Source organism: Salvelinus alpinus, chromosome 30 (genome assembly GCF_045679555.1).
Source record: "Salvelinus alpinus chromosome 30, SLU_Salpinus.1, whole genome shotgun sequence".
Classification (NCBI taxonomy): domain Eukaryota; kingdom Metazoa; phylum Chordata; class Actinopteri; order Salmoniformes; family Salmonidae; genus Salvelinus; species Salvelinus alpinus.
Window position 1 is genome coordinate 15,326,034 of NC_092115.1, and position 25,106 is coordinate 15,351,139.

General features: G+C 44.1%; 1 protein-coding gene across 2 annotated transcripts in view; it reads right to left on the bottom strand.

The window, feature by feature from the left end:
• The window catches only part of LOC139559653 (small conductance calcium-activated potassium channel protein 2-like), a 53,751-nt gene extending 29,640 nt beyond the window's left edge, over positions 1-24,111 (bottom strand). Inside the window, exon 1 of one of the 2 annotated variants that reach the window (XM_071375835.1) lies at positions 22,744-24,111. In XM_071375835.1, the coding sequence (XP_071231936.1) occupies positions 22,744-24,030 (1,287 nt within the window). In that variant the 5' untranslated portion in view covers positions 24,031-24,111. Of the gene's footprint in view, positions 1-15,615; positions 15,729-22,743 lie in introns of those variants that run through there. The other variant, XM_071375836.1, reaches the window with a different exon arrangement.
• Between the last annotated feature and the right edge of the window lie 995 nt (positions 24,112-25,106).

Here is a 25,106-nt window from a genome sequence, read left to right on the forward strand (position 1 = left end):
TGACTCAAATGTAAATCCTTGATCCAGAGTGTGATTGTATTGCAGCGCAGGTTCAAGGAGAGGTGAAAATTAAATTTGGTGGGAAAACAGAGGAACTGAGGAGTTCCACGGACCTTGGAAGTGGAGGCATGTACAATGGTAGTTGAGTGTGCATTCCAGTGGCATCTACACAGCTCTTCTGGGACTTCACTTAGATTATCATAATGACTTGTTAAACTTCACATGGAACAGTGCATTTTCTGAAATAACGGGGGGTGTTTGACAACACTGCCTTTCATTTGGCTTGAGTGAGCTCCCTAATGCCTCTAAATGTGTTCGGAAATAAACTCTGATTCTCCATAATGGAAATGTACTACAGTAAGTCCGGCCCACTGACGCTATCTGCTAACGCAGACCAGACCAGACTAAAGGTTAAGGATTAGAGGGAACCATAGTGTTCTAATCCCCTTTACTCTTTTAAATAGCTTCATCATCGGAGCCATTAAGACCCTCTCTATGAAACATATCTCAGATAGGGGCGCATTCCTACTATAAACGCAGCACCAATAAAGGTCGCTTGAAAGACCTTAAATTTCATTTGATATTATAGCACCTCTCCTTTCGCTTACAAAGATGGGACAATTACAGTTCCCTGGCGATGGCTATTTGTCATCATTATTTCCCCCAATAAAATAACCATTCATGTGTTTTATTTCATGAAAATAAAACACAATGACAAAGATTGTCATTTAATCGATCAAAGCAAATAGACATGACTTGACTGCCGTATCAGACCAAGGGAAGTCAACTAAAAGCAGCCATGGCAGGTTATTCCAATAACATAATGAACAGGATTGATGGAGAGAGATGAGAGATGGAAGAATGCGCTTCTGCCCTTGGCTTCGGTCTCCATTTCTGACCATTATGCTGCAGACTCTTTTGGTGGTTGAAAATATACCACTGACTGCTGACTGACTGACTGACTGACTGACTGACTGCTAGATGGGGGTGTCCATATCGTCTAGGAGACAGCACAAGAGAAATACAAGAAGGTAAGATGGAGGTACAGTAATACATAACCTTTTTCTGCAGGCAAATCTCACATGGATATCCCAAAAGAGCTCACACTGTACCTTCCTCTCAACTCACAACACATAATATACAGTTTACATCTTATCTACTGATTCTCTATTGTGATGTATTTCAGTTCATCCTATTTGACTTCCAAACAGAATAAACAAAACATATGATGTATTTAATAATATCCACTTAAAACCACACTCTTTGCCTTGCTGAGTGTGCTCTTTCCTGTTTCTCACCCCCGACAATAATGCTGCGTCCCAATGGCACCCTATACCCTGTATAGTGGACTGAATGAGGAATAGGGTGCCATTGGGACACAAAGTGTTCCATGAGGGGCACAACAGGCCGCGGTTGACCTTGTCCGCTGATCCTCCTTCAGAAGGAGACACAGGATGGCTGTCTGCCCCGGCGAACGCTTCAATTTCATTCTGAATGGCACACAGCATCCATCCCGTATGAAATGGAGCCTCCTATTTAAATTGAAAAGCCACAGTGCAGAACAGTTTAAATGAAGCACTGCAACTCTCTGCCTATCTCCTCCTCTAACTCCCTCTGTCTTCTCTTTCCCCACTCTCTCCTCCTCTAACTCCCTCTCTCTCCCTTCCTCCCTCCCTCCTTTACCCGTCCCTTTAACCGGCTCCAATCTAATAGAATACCCTCCTCCGTTACCCGTCCCTTTAACCGGCTCCAATCTAATAGAAGACCCTCCTCCTTTACTCGTCCCTTTAACCGGTTCCAATCTAATAGAATACCCTCCTCCTTTACTCGTCCCTTTAACCGGCTCCAATCTAATAGAATACCCTCCTCCTTTACTCGTCCCTTTAACCGGCTCCAATCTAATAGAATACCCTCCTCCTTTACTCGTCCCTTTAACCGGCTCCAATCTAATAGAATACCCTCCTTCCTCCTTTACTCGTCCCTTTAACCGGCTCCAATCTAATAGAAGACCTTCCTCCTTTACTCGTCCCTTTAACCGGCTCCAATCTAATAGAAGACCTTCCTCCTTTACTCATCCCTTTAACCGGCTCCAATCTAATAGAATAACCTCCTCCTTTACTCGTCCCTTTAACCGGCTCCAATCTAATAGAAGACCTTCCTCCTTTACTCGTCCCTTTAACCGGCTCCAATCTAATAGAAGACCTTCCTCCTTTACTCGTCCCTTTAACCGGCTCCAATCTAATAGAAGACCTTCCTCCTTTACTCGTCCCTTTAACCGGCTCCAATCTAATAGAAGACCTTCCTCCTTTACTCTTCCCTTTAACCGGCTCCAATCTAATAGAAGACCTTCCTCCTTTACTCGTCCCTTTAACCGGCTCCAATCTAATAGAAGACCCTCCTCCTTTTGGACGTGAAGGAGCTACTGCACCACCGTTTTTAATGCACACACAAACCCGTGAAATTGAAAAAGTGCACTGTACAGCCAACCTGTGTGTGTGTGGGTTTGTGTGTGTGTGTGTGTGCATAAGCGTGTGTGCATGTGTGTGAGTGTGTGTGTGTGTGTGTGTGCGTGTCTTGGCCAAGTATCGGACAAGGCCTGGAGATAGACTGTCTGTAGCCAGGGATAACTGAAAAGCTCAACTGGACAATGGTGGGGAGGGAAAGAGGCAGGAGTGTGTGTGCGCGTGTGTGTGTGCCTGCCTGCTGCGTGTGGCTGCATAATATGTGTATTCGGACATGTGGCACATGTGTGGAGGGGGCCAACTCATACAGAGAAAATGGAGGGACACGAGGGGGGGGGGTGGAGAGAGCGAAGGAAATAAAGAGAGGACAGACCCCTGGGGACCTCCTCAGCCTGCCCCTGTTGAGACGAAGAGCTATAGGCTATAGCTGACGGTTTGTCATGTTGTCATATTTCTGTGACAGGCTAGTAGGCACCAGGGCTGGGCTTTCCTACCCAACCAACAGGGCCAGCCAGGGTCTCTGTATGTCTTACTAGTAAACATGTAAAACACCACCACCCATTCATACTATGCCTGTCTATGTGGCCTTGAAAATGGTCTAAGGAAAGGTGTAAACGTACTTTGATAGACAGTATAACAACGACGTTTCAATGTAAACGGTGCGACCAATTGCTTATAGAATCCTTCCTGTGTACTACACTGTATGTACAGTGTACACGGTAAACAGCATAGCCTCAAAACTCATTCTGATTGGCTGGGCCTGGCTCTCCAGTGGGTCGGCCTGGCTCCCCAAGCGGTTGGGCCTATTGCCTCCCAGGCCCACCATGGCTGCGCCCAAGCCCAGTCATGTGAAATCCCCAGCCCAGTCATGTGAAATCCCCAGCCCAGTCATGTGAAATCCCCAGCCCAGTCATGTGAAATCCCCAGCCCAGTCATGTGAAATCCCCAGCCCAGTCATGTGAAATCCCCAGCCCAGTCATGTGTGTAATCCCCAGCCCAGTCATGTGAAATCCCCAGCCCAGTCATGTGAAATCCCCAGCCCAGTCATGTGAAATCCCCAGCCCAGTCATGTGAAATCAATTGACTGTCTTCCTTGTATGAACTGTAACTCAGATAAACAGTTGAAATTGTTGCATGCCGCGTTTATATTTTAGTTCAGTATATTTGTAGTCTTTCTAAGAAGGTACAACCCCATGTACAACAGTCAGCGTTTCACCGGAGAATAGACAACCCAGTAGGAGTTCAGTATGGGTCGTCCTTTCAGCCAATCCTGTGGTTAAAATCACTGCAGTTTGATAACAGGCACAATTATAGGCTTCCTGAAGCGGCATTATCATCCCCCTTGTCTCCTCAGATGAAAATAAAAATTAATTATGTCCAAAACAAGAAGGGAAAAAAACAACAGAGACGACAAGACAGGTATATTGCCCGTGTTGAAGGGTCATTGTTCGGGCTAATAATGCACTGGGCGTTCAGCAGCATCACAATAGTGCACTAATTAGGACACACAAAGCTGTCCCTCGAAAGGAGACACACACTCTTAGAAAAAAAGGTGTTACAGTATCTAGAACCTAAAAGGGTTCTTCGGTCGTCCCCATAGGAGAACCCTTTGAAGAACCTTTTTGGTTCCAGGTAGAACCCTTTCTTCGAAGAGTGATCAGAGTGTTCAAACTAAAGGTTGTGGGGCTCTCTTGGGAGAAATATACAGTAGAAACGCATTAGTAGCATGTCTTACTTCATCAATTCCAGACAATTCAGAGAATGATTTGGAATTCAGTTCTCATTTTCTAAAATTGTTCATAGATCTATGAGGTGTTCTCATGAAGTCATGAATTGAAATTTTACGGAATTTCCTGGAAGTTTTCATTGACTTGACTCCCTGAATTTATTGATACGTTGATCACGACATATGTGCTGAACACATTCAGGGAGTCAAGTCAACGATAAATGTAAACATAGATAATGCTGGTGCATACTACCCGGGTATTAGTAGTGTTTAGTACCCGGGTATTGCTAGTATGCACTACCAATACCCGGGTATTAGTAGTTGTATGTACTACCTGGGAATTAGTCATGCGTACTACCTGGGTATTACTCGTGCAGACTAATACCCGGATATTAGTCGTGCGTGCTAATACCCGGGTATTAGTAGTTGTGCATACTACCCGGGAATTAGTAATGTGTACTACCAGGGTATTAGTCGTGCGTACTAATACACAGGTATTAGTCGTGCATACTGCCCCGGTATTAGCCGCGTGTTCTACCCGGGTATTAGTAATGCATAGTACCCAGGTATTAGAAATCATGCGTACTACCCAGGTATTAGAAGTTGTGTATACTACCCAGGTATTAGAAGTCGTGTGTACTACCCAGGTATTAGAAGTCGTGTGTACTACCCGGGTTTTAGAAGTCGTATGCACTACCCGGGTAGTAGCTGTGCGTACTAATACCAGGGTAGTAGTTGTGCATACTAATACCCAGGTAGTATTGTGCATACTGCCCGGGTATTAGAAGTCATGAATACTACCCGTGTATTAGTTGTGCGTAGCAATACCCGGGTAGTAGTCGTGCATCTTCAAAGTGGTAGGCATGTTGTGTAAATCAAATGATACAAACCCCCCAAAAATCTATTTTAATTCCAGGTTGTAAGGCAACAAAATAGGAAAAATGCCAAGGGGGTGAATACTTTCGCAAGCCACTGTAGCTATTAACATCACCACGAGGAATCGTGTTGGAAATCCCTCGTCTTTGTGACAACATGGCCAGAGATGCATATGGAGGTTGTTGTTAGAACTCGGAGGGAGAATCTTCCCAAAGACAAATGAAATGCATCCCAGTATCTTTGTGGAGGAAACGGGCATTTCAACAGACGGTAGGGAGCAATATGCCCTTAACGCTTTTCAGGGAAGATCGTGGCATGGAGATAATATTCTACTCCGGTATTAGTTGTGCGTGCCACCCCGGTATTAGTTGTGCGTGCCACCACGGTATTAGTTGTGCGTTCCACCCCAGTATTAGTTGTGCGTGCTACCACGGTATTAGTTGTGTGTGCCACCCCGGTATTAGTTGTGCGTGCCACCACAGTATTAGTTGTGTGTGCCACCACGGTATTAGTTGTGCGTGCCACCCCGGTATTAGTTGTGTGTGCCACCACGGTATTAGTTGTGCGTGCCACCACGGTATTAGTTGTGCGTGCCACCACGGTATTAGTTGTGCGTGCCACCACGGTATTAGTTGTGCGTGCCACCACGGTATTAGTTGTGCGTGCCACCCCAGTATTAGTTGTGCGTGCCACCCCAGTATTAGTTGTGTGTGCTACCCGGGTATTAGTTGTGCGTGCTACCCCAGTATTAGTTGTGTGTGCTACCCGGTATTAGTTGTGCGTGCCACCCCAGTATTAGTTGTGCGTGCCACCCCAGTATTAGTTGTGCGTGCTACCCGGGTATTAGTTGTGCGTGCCACCACGGTATTAGTTGTGTGTGCCACCACAGTATTAGTTGTGTGTGCCACCACGGTATTAGTTGTGTGTGCCACCACGGTATTAGTTGTGCGTGCCACCCCGGTATTAGTTGTGCGTGCTATCCGGGTATTAGTTGTGCGTGCTACCACGGAATTAGTTGTGTGTGCCACCCCAGTATTAGTTGTGCGTGCCACCACGGTATTAGTTGTGCGTGCCACCCGGGTATTAGTTGTGCGTGCTACCACGGTATTAGTTGTGCATTCTACCCGGGTATTAGTTGTGCGTGCTACCCGGGTATTAGTTGTGCGTGCTACCCGGGTATTAGTTGTGCGTGCTACCTGGGTATTAGTCGTGCGTGCTACCCGGGTATTAGTTGTGCGTGCTACCTGGGTATTAGTTGTGTGTGCTACATTTACATTACATTTACATTTAAGTCATTTAGCAGACGCTCTTATCCAGAGCGACTTACAAATTGGTGCATTCACCTTATGATATCCAGTGGAACAATCACTTTACAATAGTGCATCTAATTCTTTTAAGGGGGGGGGATAAGAAGGATTACTTTATCCTATCCTAGGTATTCTACCCGGGTATTAGTTGTGTGTGCTACCCGGGTATTAGTTGTGCGTGCTAACACGGTATTAGTTGTGCGTCCTACCCGGGTATTAGTCGTGCGAGCTACCCGGGTATTAGTCGTGCGTGCTACCCGGGTATTAGTCGTGCATTCTACCCGGGTATTAGTCATGCGTGCTACCCGGGTATTAGTCGTGTGTGCTACTCGGATATTAGTCGTGTGTGCTACCCGGCTATTAGTTGTGTGTGCTACCCGGGTATTAGTTATGCGTGCTAACACGGTATTAGCTGTGCGTGCTAACACGGTATTAGTTGTGTGAGCTACCCGGGTATTAGTCATGCATGCTACCCGGGTATTAGTCATGCGTGCTACCCAGGTATTAGTTGTGTGTGCTACCCGGGTATTAGTCGTGCGTGCTACCCGGGTATTAGTCATGCATGCTACCCGGGTATTAGTCATGCGTGCTAACCGGGTATTAGTCATGCGTGCTACCCGGGTATTAGTCATGCGTGCTACCTGGGTATGTAGTTGTGTGTGCTACCCGGGTATTAGTCATGCATTCTACCCGGGTATTAGTCATGCGTGCTACCCGGGTATTAGTCGTGTGTGCTACGCGGGTATTAGTTGTGTGTGCTACCCGGGTATTAGTCATGCGTGCTACCCGGGTATTAGTCATGCATGCTACCCGGGTATTAGTCATGCATGCTACCCGGGTATTAGTCATGCGTGCTACCCGGGTATTAGTTGTGTGTGCTACCCGGGTATTAGTTGTGTGTGCTACCCGGGTATTAGTCGTGTGTGCTACCCGGGTATTAGTTGTGTGTGCTACCCGGGTATTAGTCGTGTGTCCTACCCGGGTATTAGTCATGCGTGCTACCCGGGTACTAGTCATGCATGCTACCCGGGTATTAGTCATGCGTGCTACCCAGGTATTAGTTGTGTGTGCTACCCGGGTATTAGTTGTGTGTGCTACCCGGGTATTAGTCATGCGTGCTACCCGGGTATTAGTTGTGTGTGCTACCCGGGTATTAGTTTTGCGTACTATCCAGGTATTAGTTGTGTGTGCTACCCGGGTATTAGTTGTGTGTGCTACCCAGGTATTAGTTGTGTGTGCTACCCGGGTATTAGTTGTGGGTGCTACCCGGGTATTAGTTGTGCGTGCTAACACGGTATTAGTTATGCGTGCTAACACAGTATTAGTTGTGCGTGCTAACACGGTATTAGTTGTGCGTGCTAACACGGTATTAGTTGTGTGTGCTAACACGGTATTAGGTGTGCGTGCTAACACGGTATTAGTCATGCATTCTGCCCGGGTATTAGTCGTGTGTGCTACCCGGGTATTAGTTGTTATCCCTACCCGGGTTTTAGTTGTGCGTTCTACCCGGATATTAGTCATGCGTTCTACCCGGGTATTAGTCGTGTGTGCTACCCGGATATTAGTCGTGCGTGCTACCCGGGTATTAGTTGTGTGCGCTACCCGGGTATTAGTTTTGCGTACTACCTGGGTATTAGTTGTGTGTGCTACCCGGGTATTAGTTGTGGGTGCTACCTGGGTATTAGTACATAATGCTTCACAGCTCTAGACTGGCTGGCAGATTTGCAATGGTCCTCACCAAATGTGGAATTTTAATGTGACAGAATGTGACAAAAAAAAATAACAAATCCTGACTTTTCTCACCAAACTAAACATTGATGTGTGACTCCAATCCTAGTATAATTTAGTCTTGCTGTTGAATATGCAAATGCAACGAGGCCAGCATTCTAATGTTCTGCTTATCCTCTCTAGCACGTTCCTCTTTGCTAATCTTTGCTATTGGCCCATTCCCCTCCATAGAATCCAATTAACGCTTGATTGCTTGATTGATGCTAGATTGTTGTATATATTCTAGATTAGGTGGAATACCCTACTAATACACACACATGAACACTAACAGTCTCTCCCAGCGTGTCCCTCTGTTTTCGCAGTAGGAGTCGGCCCCTCTCCACACACACACACACACACACACACACACACACACACACACACACACACACACACACACACACACTTTAAACCAGTAAAGGCCCCTCTGTTTTCGAATGTACAACATTTGCCGACTCATTAGACTACATCATCCTATTATGCAGCCTTTGACTATTCATGACATCATAGGGACAAACAGTCATAAATTCTACTCGGAGGTTATTAAAACAGGCAATAAATACCCTTTCATTGGTGCAGTCAGTGCTTGACTTGGGCAGGAGATCACCGGAGCTGAGTACCGGCACCTCAAATGTTCTACTGCTTAAACTCCTATTCCTCCTATAGAATATTAGCTCAACAGTATATAAAACAGTACCCGGAACCTATTTCAGTCCAAGTCAAGCACTGGGTGCAATCACACGACTTTGTCTAACAGTGCTGAACTTACTGTCTCAGAACGCAACTTCAGTGGTCATTTTGAGCCTCCACTAAATTCCGACAGTGGCCGAAACATCCATAGCAGGGAGTGCCCAGCACAACCTATAGCATAGGATGAATCAATACCATAACAAACTCAGAAAAGATTGACTGGAGAACTCTGTGGATACGTCCAGCCTTAGATTTATGATATGAAAAGGACAAGAAAACAGAGTTTTAGTTTGGAGAGGGAAAGAGAGAGAGAGAGAGCGAGAAAAAGAGAGAGAGACAGCAATGCAAAGAGCAATGGATTAACATGGAGATTAGACCCTAGTTGTACTAAGTGCTTCACACCTGTTTTTGTGGTAGGCTTTACCCTAATGCTGTATTCCTTCTTGTAACATTAGTTCTACCCTTTTCACCTTTATGTTAAATTCTCTTGGGGAAAAGACAGCTGCGAACCTTGTTCCTGGTGCAACTGTAACCACCTTCACAGTACATCGATACCCTACCCAGGCAATGGCCGCTATACCTCAGAATCCAGATGGAAAATGACAGAAACACACAAGACAAAACAAGATATCTGTCCTTCAGGTCTATTCTAAGAGAAAGCCCTTACGACGTGTGACATGGCTCTGACTCCGGCAGCACCCAGCAGAACCCCCCCCCCCCCCCCGCACTGCCCGGACAATTACAGTCAGTACACTAACACACAATACTACTCACACAACCTGTGTTGTTTTGATTTTTGGAGGCCCAAATATAATAGAATCCCTATATTCTCCATAGGATTCTCCCAATGCCTGGCTATTACGTCCGACATTCTCCAAAGTTCTGGGAATTGCGCTCACAGTGCCCAGATACAGTTTGCTTCTATGATGTGTTTTTAATTGTAATACAATTAATTGCTGCTGTTTTTAATGCCCTCGGGATCCTTTAGTGTACATTTATTATTTAAAAAGGTTTTTCACTTGAGAAGAGAAAAGAGAGAAATAGGATGGAGGCGGTTAGAAAATGGACACCCCCGGAACTGGCCATGAAAGGGTTAAAAAAGAAGCTGGCACAGTGACAAAAGGACTTGTGAGGGAGTCTATTAAAGGGGTTAAGAATCAGAAAGCCCTAATGCAGAGCGGTGCGCAGCTGTATCCCACTGGTCACACACTGGTTGAATCAACGCTGTTTCAACGGCATTTTTTATTTTTTATTACGTTGTACCAACATGGAATAGACGTTGAATTGGCGTCTGTGCCCAGTGGGGACCACAACGGGGGCCTTATCTAGAAACTCAGAGAGGGGAGGTTCCATATTCTTCTCATCTATACTTGTTTTAGTGTTGCACAACACAACAAGGCCTTAGCGATGGAAATGTCTATAGCTACACTGACTGCTCACCGTGATAATCAAACCACGTAGTGACCACTTAGCGATGAACATCATCATCGTGTGTGTTTAAACCAGCATACCAGCATATCAAACTACATAGCTATGAACATTGTGTGTGTGTGTGTGTGTGTGTGTGTGTGTGTGTGTGTGTGTGTGTGTGTGTGTGTGTGTGTGTGTGTGTGTGTGTGTGTTTACAATAACAAAAGTCAAAAGTTTGGACACACCTACTCATTCAAGTTTTTTTTTCTAATAGTAATAGTGAAGACATCACAACTATGAAATAACACATGGAATCATTTAGTAACCCCCAAAAAAGTGTTAAACAAATCAAAATATATCTTATATTTTAGAATCTTCAAAGTATCCACCCTTTGCCTTCACTACTAATGTAGAAAATAGTACAAATAAAGAAAAACCCTTGAATGAGTAGGTGTGTCCAAAATTTTGACTAGTACTGTATATCAAACCACATACAGTGCCTTGCAAAAGTATTCATCCCCCTTGGCGTTTTTCCTATTTTGTTGCATTACGACCTGTAATTTAAATTGATTTTTATTTGGATTTCATGTAATGGACATACACAAAATAGTCCAACTTGGTGAAGTGAAATGAAAAACTAACTTGTTTAAAAAAAAGCTCCACAGCGGAGACTGGAGTATCTGTCCATAGGACGACTTTAAGCCGTACACTCCACAGAGCTGGGCTTTACGGAAGAGTGGCCAGAAAAAAGCCATTGCTTAAAGAAAAAAATAAGCAAACACGTTTGGTGTTCGCCAAAAGGCATGTGGGAGACTCCCCAAACATATGGAAGAAGCTACTCTGGTCAGATGAGACTAAAATGTAGCTTTTTGGCCATCAAGGAAAACGCTATGTCTGGCGCAAACACAACACCTCACATCACCCCAAGAATACCATCCCCACAGTGAAGCATGGTGGTGGCAGCATCATGCTGTGGGGATGTTTTTCATTGGCAGGGACTGGGAAACTGGTCAGAATTGAAGGAATGATGGACGGTGCTAAATGAAGGGAAATTCTTGAGGGAAACCTGTTTCAGTCTTCCAGAGGTTCAACTTCCAGCAGGACAATGACCCTAAGTATACTGCTAAAGCAACACTCGAGTGGTTTAAGGGGAAACATTTAAATGTCTTGGAATGGCCTTGTCAAAGCCCAGACCTCAATCCAATTGAGAATCTGTGGTATGACTTAAATATTGCTGTACATCAGCGGAACCCATTCAACTTGAAGGAGCTGGAGCAGTTTTTCCTTGAAGAATGGGCAAAAATCCCAGTGGCTAGATGCGCCAAACTTATAGAGACATACCCCAAGAGACTTGCAGCTGTTATTGCTTCAAAAGGTGGCTCTACAAAGTATTGACTTTGGGGGCGGTGAATAGTTATGCACGCTCAAGTTCTGTTTTTTGTCTTATTTCTTGTTTGTTTCACAATAAAAAATGTTGCATCTTCAGAGTGGTAGGCATGTTGTGTAAATCAAATAATACAAACCCCCAAAAATCTATTTTAATTCCAGGTTGTAAGGCAACAAAATAGGAAAAATGCCAAGGGGGTGAATACTTTCGCAAGCCACTGTAGCTATTAACATCACCACGAGGAATCGTGTTGGAAATCCCTCGTCTTTGTGACAACATGGCCAGAGATGCATATGGAGGTTGTTGTTAGAACTCGGAGGGAGAATCTTCCCAAAGACAAATGAAATGCATCCCAGTATCTTTGTGGAGGAAACGGGCATTTCAACAGACGGTAGGGAGCAATATGCCCTTAACGCTTTTCAGGGAAGATCGTGGCATGGAGATGACAATGGTATGCTAACACCCAGGAGCATCATGCACCCATGTATTTTTTTACTTTTTTTATTTAACCTTTATTTAACCAGGTAGGCTAGTTGAGAACACGTATGAAGTACGTGAGGTTGGAAACAGCTATTTCCTGCAACCTAGAGCCATAATCTTTATGCCTAATTCTATGTCGAAAATGTTTTTGCCTCAGTACAAATGACACACTGGTATAGCTAAGCAATAAGGCCCGAGGGGGTGTGGTATATGGCCAATATACCACGGCTAAGGGCTGTTCTTAAGTGCGACGCAATGCGGAATGCCTGTATACAGCTCTTAGTTGTGGTATATTGGCCATATTTCACAAACCCCTGAGGTGCCTTATTGCTATTATAAACTGGTTACCAACTTAATTAGAGCTGTAAAAATAAATGTTTTGTCATACCTGTGGTATACGGTCTGATATACCACGGCTGTCAGACAATCAGCATTCAGGGCTCGAACCACCCAGTTTATAATTTATCATAACCCAAGACTGAAAGACAATTTGTATTTTCTAAAGTCTAGCAACCTTGCCAGTAGGCATGCCAGCTAAGATAGTTAGACAAGCTACTCTAACTTGATTGAAACCTGAAAATGCTCGGTAGCTAGTTATGAGTGTTTTATTTATTCATCAAGAAGGAATCATAGGGTACATAGCTTAATTTACAAACATACCTTCTGTGAGGCCTGCAAAATCAAATCAAACGCTGTGTGTAGCTCGACACTTTCTCTCCTCCTCCACTGACGATACTAAAGATTTTTATAACAAAGATTGACCACAGCCTGTCGTTTCCAATGGGAGCAAATAGTGGGCAGAACAAGCAAGGAGGTAGGCAGAGCCAAGCACGAGCTAGCGAGATCCTATTGGCACGTTCTAGCATACATATTTCTGTTTGAGAACGCCTACTCTGTGAAGTAAGCATGTGCAATAACTCATTTTGCCTTTAGCAAAGGGTAAAGCCTACAAACTTTGTCCACTCATAACAGATTCTAGTTGTGGGAACAGAAAACTGTATTAAGAACAAATGTTCCATTGATGAGATAATGTTCAGAATGTCGGCCAAAATATCTGTCCCATTGTACTATCTGTGACGATACAGTCTGCGCACACTAGAGTATCTAGTGTCCTATCTAGCATATCTTTGCTCTGTGGTGCACCTTGGAAGGAACCACTTACTGGTCCAGTCAGTGTGCCCCCTCCAAAAAATATCACTGACAGATATTTTTCATAAATAATTATGATAAAAACTGGGCCTAAAAAAGAAGTTTAGTAATTAATTCAACATCTGAAAAATAAAAAGACTGGACAAATCTGAGGGGGCACTTGCACCTCTGCTAACACCCTCCCACACACATAAGTAGCCGACACAGTCTCTCTCTCTCTCTCTACATTTCTCCATCTCGCATGCACACACAGGCGCATACAAACACAATTATATACGTAACATAACATGTTCCATTTAGCAGACGCTTTTATCAAAAGCGACTTACAGTCATGCGTGCATACTTTTTATTTACATACGGGTGGTCCCGGGAATCAAACCCACTATCCTGGCGTTGCAAGCACCATGCTCCATCCAATTCAATCTCCTAAACAGATACTGGCACTAATGAAATCATACTGTACTGCAATGCTTCAATCAACTGAGACTGTGGATCGACAGAGTCCCATTCGAATGATGTGAAAGTAAGAACAACGGTTTTAACACTATGCAAACAATGATTCACCATTGTGATACTCATTACATTTGTTCTATGATGGGTACCCAAATATGTAACTATTCTTTGCATTCTGAATAGTTCTCCTTGCTTTCTATAAATTCTAATAAATACCAAACCATGTCCAGTCTGTATAATAAGTCCATGGCAGAAACAGCTAATATGTATATTTCAGTGTGAAAGGGGTTTAAATATCCTCCTACTACCACAGGTCTCTGTGGAAATGTTACAAACTCATATTCGTATCCTTTGTAAACAGTGGTTCAAGGCAGTTATGAGCATGAAAACTCGACTGCACCTTTTGTTTTACACAGAATATGTATTCATCTGCCCAAGGGTTTTTGGTGAGGTTTACAACAGCACCTTTCTGTTTGATACGGAAGAAAATGAAGTGGTCTCCAGTCAAATCAAAAGCTTAGGGCCCCAGGACCTTAGCCGGGGTTAAGACTTCAAACCGAAGGGGTGGAATACAGTGCCTGGGTAGCCGCACAAAGGCAACACGCTACAGTACACATGCACTAACTGGGCTAAATGTAATTCACAACGGTGAGAGATGCTTTCAGACACGCATATTTTAGTGCAGTCAAGGAACCGTGAGTTGATTTAGTGTAAGAGGCACAGTAGTATGAAATGAGACATACAGTATCCTATCTCTGCTGTAAGGGCTATCTCATTCAATCTTACAGTGTATTACAGTGAATTGCAATTTGCTGTAATATGAACTAGTGTTACAATAATTGTTCAGAAACACCTGCCAACTGGTACGGTTTCACTATGGCAGATGTAATGAAACACATCCCAGCGATAAGTTTTTCCAGTCTCTATCTCATGATGAATGATCAATATCAAATTGCAGTGCCATTATTCATACTCTCCCGGTTCCTGACCACTGATCATGGCCCTAACACAGGACGTAGGCAAGATCAATTACATAATTAGCCACCAAGCATATGCATGGCTGTGATACATTATGTGGTTGACTTAACTTGGCTACGATTGCACAAAAATTACCATAAATGAACCTGGGTCATTTGTTACGAAATGTGCTATGGCGATTGTGTGGACACAGTAAAACATGTAAATACAAAATAGAAACTAAAGAATAATGTCAGGTTACAACATGTATTAAAAACAGGAAACAAGAATCAGAGGTCAAATATGCATGAGACAAGCAGCAGAGGTCAAATATACACAAGACAAGCAGCAGAGGTCAAATATACACGGAACAAGCAGCAGAGGTCAAACATACACGGAACAAATTGCACTTGAGTAACCAGAGCAAAAATATCTTACATATAGAGTGATGGTGGGCTACGGCTGTACTGCTCTGGGCTATTGAGGAAACCCCCCACTCTTTGTATCTAACTGGACTCTGCACGTAATTCAATACACCTCTTCTTGTGCAAAATCACTCAGATGAAACGCAACAGAGCCATGTGAACTGTTGAGCGGATAAGAAGCCACCTCCTATTAGGACCCTAGCAGTCGCCCAGTGTGTGTGTGTGTGTGTGTGTGTGTGTGTGTGTGTGTGTGTGTGTGTGTGCGTGTGTGCAATGTGTGTATGAGCAATATGTGTGTACAGTGTATGTCAAACCTTGGAGGGCATTTTTCCCTTCATTCTCTGTACGCAGGCAATGCCATAGAGAGGCCTAGATATACAATGCCAGGTTTTCCTCACCATAGCAACAAATATGGAAACACAAATCTATTTCAGTGAGCGAGCGTAGAGTAGCAGCACTTAAATGCAGAACAAAAAAATGGGAAAAAACACAATAAATTAGCGAAGGCCTTTAGGTTAGTACTCACTCCCTCCTTCATGCCGGACGCACAGGAAAATGGTGTTTCCCATCCACCTCCCCAATACAATGTGAATGTGTTATCAGAGATCGTGCAATTCACTCCCAGCATACAGGATGTGGCCTGGGTTCCACCCCTGTTAATGAAGGAGGGTGATGCTTGTTCAATGGTGTGTGTTTACTTACAAGGTGTTGGCTGCGCTGAGCTTGAGGACGGGAAGGTAACCAATGGAAACATGCACGACACTGCACGCCTAATGGAGCTAAAACAAAGGGCCTTGTACAAGAGGCCTGGTGATGACCGATACAAGAGGCCTGGTGATGACCATAGGCGGAAATCCCAGGGGGGACGGGGGGGACACGACCCCCCCATCCTGGGAAAAATATGATTTGTCCCCCCCAATCTATCACTGTAAACATAACTATGTAATTTCAGTAATATTAATAATACGCAATGAAAGCAGTTGTGCTGATTATAGACACTTAATAGCGCCTTTTTAAGTTTCAAAAGATTGCGACCACCCCGCCCTTTGCCTCACAATGGTTTGATCCACTGCCAGTTCTTTAGCTGGCAAGGTAATAGAGGGTTCGTATCTACTGTCCGAAAGGCACATGTACGTAACTGACGTGAGGTTAATCCAGTCAATCGCGCCATAGCAATGTTTAAATTTTTATGTTGGCAGGGTTCACACACTAGCTGAATTTGCAGAGCTAGCGCGCAAACTAAAGCAAACATTAACTAGCAAGCTAGCTAGTACCTATTCCATTAATGTGGCGTCGTCAAAGATGGGATCTTTGCTATCGTCAGTTTATTCCAAGATCAGCATGCAGCTGTAGTGCTTCAAAGTCCCTGTGATAAGGTTAGCGATAAACTGAAGTCCAAACTGAACAGAACTACACTCTCTTATACCATTGTCTTAAATATATTTAATGGTCTCGTTGCAAAAGCTAAATTGTTGCTAGTGAACTTTTTTAAATTTATTTTATTTCACTTTTTTTTTAAAGATTATAGCAAACACCACAGAAACGGAATTGGTGCTCGCTAGCTTTACAAATTCAGCTATTGTTGGAAGCCAGCCAATATGAAACAAACTATATTAAAATTAGAAAAGGTTGTAGCATATGTTGTGTAAATGTGTGTGTGTGCCAGGTAGAAAAATGGCAGAAAAAGGTAAAAAGACGGACATCAGAGTATTTTTCAGTACACCAAAACGCAAAGTAAGAACTCTAGTAGCCTAATATCTCAAAGACGAGTTGATAAAATGTTCATAAGAAAGAAGTGAAATGCTAATGGAATGTTTCACAATGATGTCATTAGGCAGAGCAGGCAACAGATGGCACACAGACAGCAGAGCTGGGGACAGATAGGCAGGGACAGACTGGCAGAGACAGGGAGTCTCAGGTAAGTTTGTTGAGTCTTTGTTTGGCAACATTATGAAAGGTTCTCAATTTTTTTTACTTGTAAAATAGGGACATAATTGGAAAATGCCATGGATACCCCCGCTCTCAACTTAAACTGATGACTAAACTAAGATTTGTTTATGGCAATGGTATTGCTGTTGTGATTAATTGTGTAGTTTTGGGTACCGGTAGTTAGGAGTACGGCAAACACCTTATTTCTTTTCTAGGAGACAGACTGAGTCAGTGAGGGTGGTGAAAGGGAAAGAGCCAGGGAGAGAGACTTCAGAGAACAATGTCACAGCCACGGCAGGACCAGGTGTCACCCTTGTTGCCAGCAGCACCAGTATAGGGGACAGTGGCACAGCATTGTCCAGTTACCTCAGTGATGGCACAAAACCATATCAGCCACACCCACAATTTTTGAACCGCAAACTTTTGCCAACAGAGTGTTGACGTTTCAAGAGGCCCCAAAGCACAGAATGAAATTCTGAACATCATGGCCAATACAATCATTCGAGGCATTGCAGCTGAGATTAGGTCTCTTCCGATTGTACAATTTTCATTAATTGTTGATGGTACTCAAGATGTCTCTGGTGCTGAACAGGAGAGTGTCTTTTTGCATTATGTTGACCATGACCTTGTCCCTCACGAGGAGTTTATTGGGCTATACAGGGTGTCGGAGACAACAGGCGAGGGCATTGCGAAAGTGGCAACTGAAGTGTTGTTGAGGCTCAATTTGCCCATGTCTGGCTTACGTGGGCAGAGTTACGATGGTGCCTCAAACATGGCAGGAAAATACACAGGTGCACAGGCAATTGTGAGAAGGCAGCAGCCATTAGCCCTCTATGTCCATTGTGGAGCACACTGTGTAAATCTGATTACACAGGCTGGCTGCTCAGCCTCCCCACTGATCCGGGATTCCCTTTCTTGGGTCCATCAGTTAGGTGTCCTCTATGGCCAGTCAGGAAAGTTTAAGAGCATGTTTGAATCAATTGCCACGTCCAAAGAAACACATCTGCCCACCCGGAAACCCCTATGTCCAACAAGGTGGACTGTGCGGAATACTGCTATTAGAGCTGTGCTAGGGCAGTATGAGCGGGTACTAAGCAGCCTAGAGGAGAGTAGTTTTTAGTACATGACAGTACACTTACAAATTATTTATTTCATGTTATTTTATTTAAAATTGCATACTTTGTGCGACATACAGTGGGGAGAACAAGTATTTGATACACTGCCGCTTTTGCAGGTTTTCCTACTTACAAAGCATGTAGAGGTCTGTAATTTTTATCATAGGTACACTTCAACTGTGAGAGACGGAATCTAAAACAAAAATTCAGAAAATCACATTGTATGATTTTTAAGTAATTAATTTGCATTTTATTGCATGACATAAGTATTTGATCACCTACCAACCAGTAAGAATTCCGGCTCTCACAGACCTGTTAGTTTTTCTTTAAGATGCCCTCCTGTTCTCCACTCATTACCTGTATTAACTGCACCTGTTTGAACTCGTTACCTGTATAAAAGACACCTGTCCACACACTCAATCAAACAGACTCCAACCTCTCCACAATGGCCAAGATCAGAGAGCTGTGTAAGGACATCAGGGATAAAATTGTAGACCTGCACAAGGCTGGGATGGGCTACAGGACAATAGGCAAGCAGCTTAGTGAGAAGGCAACAACTGTTGGCGCAATTATTAGAAAATGGAAGAGGTTCAAGATGACGGTCAATCACCCTCGGTCTGGGGCTCCATGCAAGATCTCACCTCGTGGGGCATCAATGATCATGAGGAAGGTGAGGGATCAGCCCAGAACTACACGGCAGGACCTGGTCAATGACCTGAAGAGAGCTGGGACCACAGTCTCAAAGAAAACCATTAGTGACACACTACGCCGTCATGGATTAAAATCCTGCAACGCACGCAAGGTCCGCCTGCTCAAGCCAGCATATGTCCAGGCCCGTCTGAAGTTTGCCAATGACCATCTGGATGATCCAGAGGAGGAATGGGAGAAGGTCATGTGGTCTGATGAGACAAAAATAGAGCTTTTTGGTCTAAACTCCACTCGCCGTGTTTGGAGGAAGAAGAAGGATGAGTACAACCCCAAGAACACCATCCCAACCGTGAAGCATGGAGGTGGAAACATCATTCTTTGGGGATGCTTTTCTGCAAAGGGTACAGGATGACTGCACCGTATTGAGGGGAGGATGGATGGGGCCATGTATCGTGAGATCTTGGCCAACAACCTCCTTCTCTCAGTAAGAGCATTGAAGATGGGTCGTGGCTGGGTCTTCCAGCATGACAACGACCCGAAACACACAGCCAGGGCAACTAAGGAGTGGTGCCGTAAGAAGCATCTCAAGGTCCTGGAGTGGCCTAGCCAGTCTCCAGACCTGAACCCAATAGAAAATCTTTGGAGGGAGCTGAAAGTCCGTATTGCCCAGCGACAGCCCCGAAACCTGAAGGATCTGGAGAAGGTCTGTATGGAGGAGTGGGCCAAAATCCCTGCTGCAGTGTGTGCAAACCTGGTCAAGAACTACAGGAAACGTATGATCTCTGTAATTGCAAACAAAGGTTTCTGTACCAAATATTAAGTTCTGCTTTTCTGATGTATCAAATACTTATGTCATGCAATAAAATGCTAATTAATTACTTAAAAATCATACAATGTGATTTTCTGGATTTTTGTTTTAGATTCCGTCTCTCACAGTTGAAGTGTACCTATGATAAAAAATTACAGACCTCTACATGCTTTGTAAGTAGGAAAACCTGCAAAATCGGCAGTGTATCAAATACTTGTTCTCCCCACTGTACTTGTCCATAGCTGCTGTTTGAAGAGTTGAGACACTGACTGAAGGATATTTTGTTTGATTTATTTGGGTTTTTCATTGAAGTAGTTATTTTGCTTTTAGAACTGTACTTATTTTAAGCTTTTTGTTCTTGTAAAGATATTGTAGTAGACTCAGGCCAGTGGCACATTTAATGACTATATAAATGTATCAGAAAAAGTCAAATTAAAAGGTCAATTCAATACGGAGACTAACTTTGTGATGGTTCTCAATGGAGATTATTTTAGATGAGATCACACCATGTTCATTGTATTTATGAAAACTACACCCATACAGTGTACAGTACCATTGCTACCTACTGGCCTTTCTTGATATTGCTAGTTGTAAGTACGAATACCTGCATACATACTGGACTGGTAAGGAGCACTGCTATAACTATTATTAGTAGTAGTATTATAATGATTTAAACATTTGAACAAGTTGGTTAAACCCTTCAGTTAACTACTGTACCTATCAATTATTCAGTTGTAGGAATTATGGTTCCTCAATATACATTTAACATATTACAACGTAGGCTATGTGTTACAGCACTACTTTTGGTGTCCCCCTCAGGAATTGCTCTTGAGAAAATGTAATGTAATTGTCCCCTCCAAGGTTGATATCAGATTTTCGCCCCTGGTGATGACTGATACAAGAGGCCTGGTGATGACCGATACAAGAGGCCTGGTGATGACTGATACAAGAGGCCTGGTGATGACCGATACAAGAGGCCTGGTGATGACTGATACAAGAGGCCTGGTGATGACCGATACAAGAGGCCTGGTGATGACCGATACAAGAGGCCTGGTGATGACCGATACAAGAGGCCTGGTGATGACCGATACAAGAGGCCTGGTGATGACCGATACAAGAGGCCTGGTGATGACCGATACAAGAGGCCTGGTGATGACCGATACAAGAGGCCTGGTGATGACTGATACAAGAGGCCTGGTGATGACCGATACAAGAGGCCTGGTGATGACCGATACAAGAGGCCTGGTGATGACCGATACAAGAGGCCTGGTGATGACCGATACAAGAGGCCTGGTGATGACCGATACAAGAGGCCTGGTGATGACCGATAGAGGACTCAACAAATCCATTTCTTCTGGCAAAGGTTGGAGCCTTAACAGCACCGCTAATCATAATAAAATAGGGGATCTGTCGACATGACAGGCTCTTGAATGTCTGCTAAATGACTTAAATGTTAAATGTATGTTGAATCACACAATAGTATTAACTAAGTTTAATCACATACCCAACATAAATACTGCACTAATAGTGATAGACTTGATTAGACAACTCTTGGAAAACAACTAGTCTTGATAAGCTTCTGTTTTTATTAGAAAAGAACATATAAAAACTGAGCAAAAAAGCGAAAGCCAACAAGGGAGCAAACACAGCAGCACAGCCTCGATATAAATACAAGCAATATGTCACACGGTATCAAGTTGTTGGCAGTGGCACGGTGATATATACAGTATTGACCTCCTATAGCTCATATAGGGTGATTATAACCAGTTTGTCAGGAGAAGTACAAAGGCTTTACTGTAATAGTGTAATAGCTTTCTCCTTCATCTCTCCACCCATCCTGCTGATGACACACATGACCCCATCTTCCCTTTAGAGGTATACAGGCTGGCAACAGGAGCCAGTCAGCAGCCGGAGCCACTGTCCTGTCCAAGGGGACACCTCTGTACCAGTAAGTAGAAAGATTTAAAGAGTACTTACACAAGGCTCACAATGGGACCAGCAAGGTACCTTTCAAAACACCAATGTTATTGAGGCTGGACACAATATCAGACTGCCATCAATATGGAGCAGCTATTGAGTTTCGGGGTGAGTTGCAGGATACTGTAATTGTATACACTTTATCTGTCTCGCGCTGTCACAATTGTTTTGTTTAAGGGATTTCAAAACGGGGGAGCCAACCTCATTAAGGGCAAGTCAATAAGATTGAAGCAGGAAGCTCGAGGGAAACATGAATAGATAAGTATGTGAGTCTATCAGAACAGTTGCAGTAGTTGTTAACATGTCTGATAGACTAGAAAAGCTTTTAATACGATTGTATAATGTAAGTCATTCAAAAATAGTTGTAATCATTTTAGTTCTGGTCATTTTATGATGAGTGAGAATGCATGCACAATATGAAAATCCATAGTTGAATGTAAAAGCTATATAAATTCACAAGAGGGACATTTTTTTAATGATTTAAAGCCAGATTTAAATAAAATAATTATATTATTTACAATAGCACAATCTCTGATGCAAAGATATTTTGGCATTTATTTCCCACCCTGAATTTACTGTTAGGCTACATGTATGTTATGTCATGGGTTAGCTTTTTCACAGTATGTGTATCCAAACATTTCATTAGTTTGTACATTGCAGTACAAAGCATCCAATGAAAAACGGGACTATGGTAAGGTGCTTAAACACAATACGTGTTGTCATAACTGTGGCACTATGCCAAAACGTGTAACAGGAGAGAGAAGCCTACTGTGAAGATGCAACAGACAGTTATCTCCGGCTGCGAGAGAACAGATGACATTTTTTCAACAGGCAAAAAAAAAAGACTCGCTGTTCCTGCAACATGGAACAGGTGTGTGTGTCTGTGTGCGCGCGTTGTTCGTGCGGAGGGTGTCATAGGTTATATGAGTGATTTGTGAAGAAGCAGTAGCACAGTTACATAGATCCTTAGTAACGTTACCTGTGAAACATATAACTACTGTCTCCATCCATACAAATAACCCACATACAGCGCTGTTATATAAAAAATAAAAAAAACTATGTGGCAGGCGTGGCCATGGACTAGAAATGTTATAGGTTAAAGTCAATTTACAGGTTACAGCTTTCTCAGAACCTAATTGTTAAATCTCAACGGTGCATGAGCAAATTAGAAATGTACCTGATAATGATCGATTAGTATCCGCTCTTCTCCCTTATGCGGGCTCTCCGGCCACAGGTGATAGCTGGAGCCGTAGTTAGGGCTGCTCTTGCTGCTACTGCCAGTCGCAGACGAGTTCCCCCCGTACGGCTGCGTTGGTGGGTTTACACGGGAGTCGCGGCAATGTTGTTGCGACTGATTGGCTTTGTTCGTTCGCCCCGGCTTATTGCAGTCTTGGTCACAGTGCTGCGGACGCTGGGGACATAGCCCCAGTGCGACTTGCTGCTGCTGATGCTGTTGCAGCAGTGATGCCTGGTTATTCCTACATACCTCTCCTGAGCCGTTGGCGCAGTAGTTGATAGGCAAGCTGCTCCCCACCAGTAGCTGTTGTTGAGCTCGCAATAGTGTCTGTTGCTGTAGCTGCTGCAGGTCCTGAGCCTGGGACTCGAATGCTCGCCGATTAGCCTCGATTGACTCACATACATTTACAGTGCGCCCTTTCTGCGAGTTTGCTCGGATTGCTTCAGGGGAGGGGTCCCTGTGTCGGAGTCTTTGACTGTGTTGCTGCAACAACTGCTTCTGGTCTCGGTAGCCTCCTCCTCCTCCCCTGCAGTGTTCCACGATGCTCGCCTGTTGGTAATTGGCACTGCTTTGGAAATGTTCCCCGCGATTAGATTCCTGCAAAAACAGCAAAGAGGAAGACGTTGGCGGCAGCGGCAAAGATAGGGAGGGCTGCGGCGGGTGAGTGAGGGGCTGGCGCTGGTGAGAAAGGTTCGCCTTCTCGGAAAAACTGCAGTGGCAGCTCTGACTAACAGGCTGTTCCGACTGCGGCTGCGAGCCGACTGCGGCCCAAAGGTTCTGCTTCAGGTGCGCTGGCTGCCCGTCGGGTTCACAGACCCGGTGTGACGGTCGCTGGGCGATGTCGTAGTTTGTCAGAGGTGGGGGTTCGCCGTGCTGCGACTGACAGGCATGGATACCTCTCCGAGGGGGTTGGCTCAGACAAGGCAGTTCGTTGTTCTGGTAGTGCGAGGTGGTAGTTGAACGCTCTCTGAAAGACGGAGGAGGGGGCGGCAGACTGAAAACTGGAGCGACTGGGTTTGGGTCTCGGCTCTGCGCGCTGCCTTGCTCTTCGTCTGGGATTTGGTGCTGATGGACAGCTCCCGCGTATCGATGCCGCATCCCCTTAAAAGCCGAGTCTTGCTGTGGTTGCTCGTTTGCCTTGTATAGCTCCGACACCCGTTCATTGCGATCAGTCCCAGCAGAATAGAGCCGACTCGTCTCATTGGTAGGTTTGACCAGGACCTGCATTAAAACGCCACCTTACGGACAAAACACCGCCTTCGTTAGAATATTGGTAACCAAATATGCACACAGGTTAGAGGATATTCTTAACGAAAACAATACGCGCAATAGATTTATCACATTTGATGCGATTGCGAAATAGGGATGAAAGTGATCTACACAGTATAAGGCCAATCGTTTATAAACGCATTGGATCTTGACTATTGACTTTCCACTGTTGCCACAACAACCATGCAGACAATCACTTTCTCTCCAATTGAATCTTCTTTAACAGTCTCTACCAAATGTGCCCCTTAAATATCGTACCACTACTACTTACTCGGTTGTATCACTACGATAGTTTATAGGTCTGTAATACGAGTTTTCTATAAATCCCTACATTCAATCATTCAACATAAGCATGAAATGAAAGGCCTAATAATAGCCGCTAATAAAACCCATGACACCTAACCGACTTTACGCACCATCCTCTTTGTTTACACATGGTCCACGTAGTCCATTCGAGAAATCGTCAAAAATACTCCTTTGTTATAATACTTGAGAATTGCAGTTCAGTGTTCAATATTTAATCAAGACTAGACATGGTTTTGGATTACCAGGCAGAAAGATTCGTCATGATCTATCACGCACAGCCTGCATAGTCGAACACAACAAAATGTGTAACCAGAGGTGGTCACAACGGCTTTATAAAACACCTTCGTATTGCGTTACACACAAAGCATAATGATATAAAAGCATTTTGTTGTTTGGTAGCATGGTAGGATGTGTTGTGTATACCATTATGAGACAACCTGCTGATAGATCCGAGGGAGGGAAAGAGCGAGAGCGAGGCGGGGCAGAGACAGGGGGAGCGCTGTCCAGGGTTCTGAGAGTTAGCTATGAGCGAGCGACAAAAATAGACAGTGTCAACTAGCTGAAGGACAGCACTCAAGGAGAGTGGAAAGGGGGAGGCTGAAACCCCAAATGGTCTGTGAATGACCAGTGATACGACAGAAAAGGATGGGGTTGTTGTTCACTATCTATTTTGAAGTGGAAAAACACATTTCAAAATAGAAACTGACCATAGCCTATAGGCCTAACTT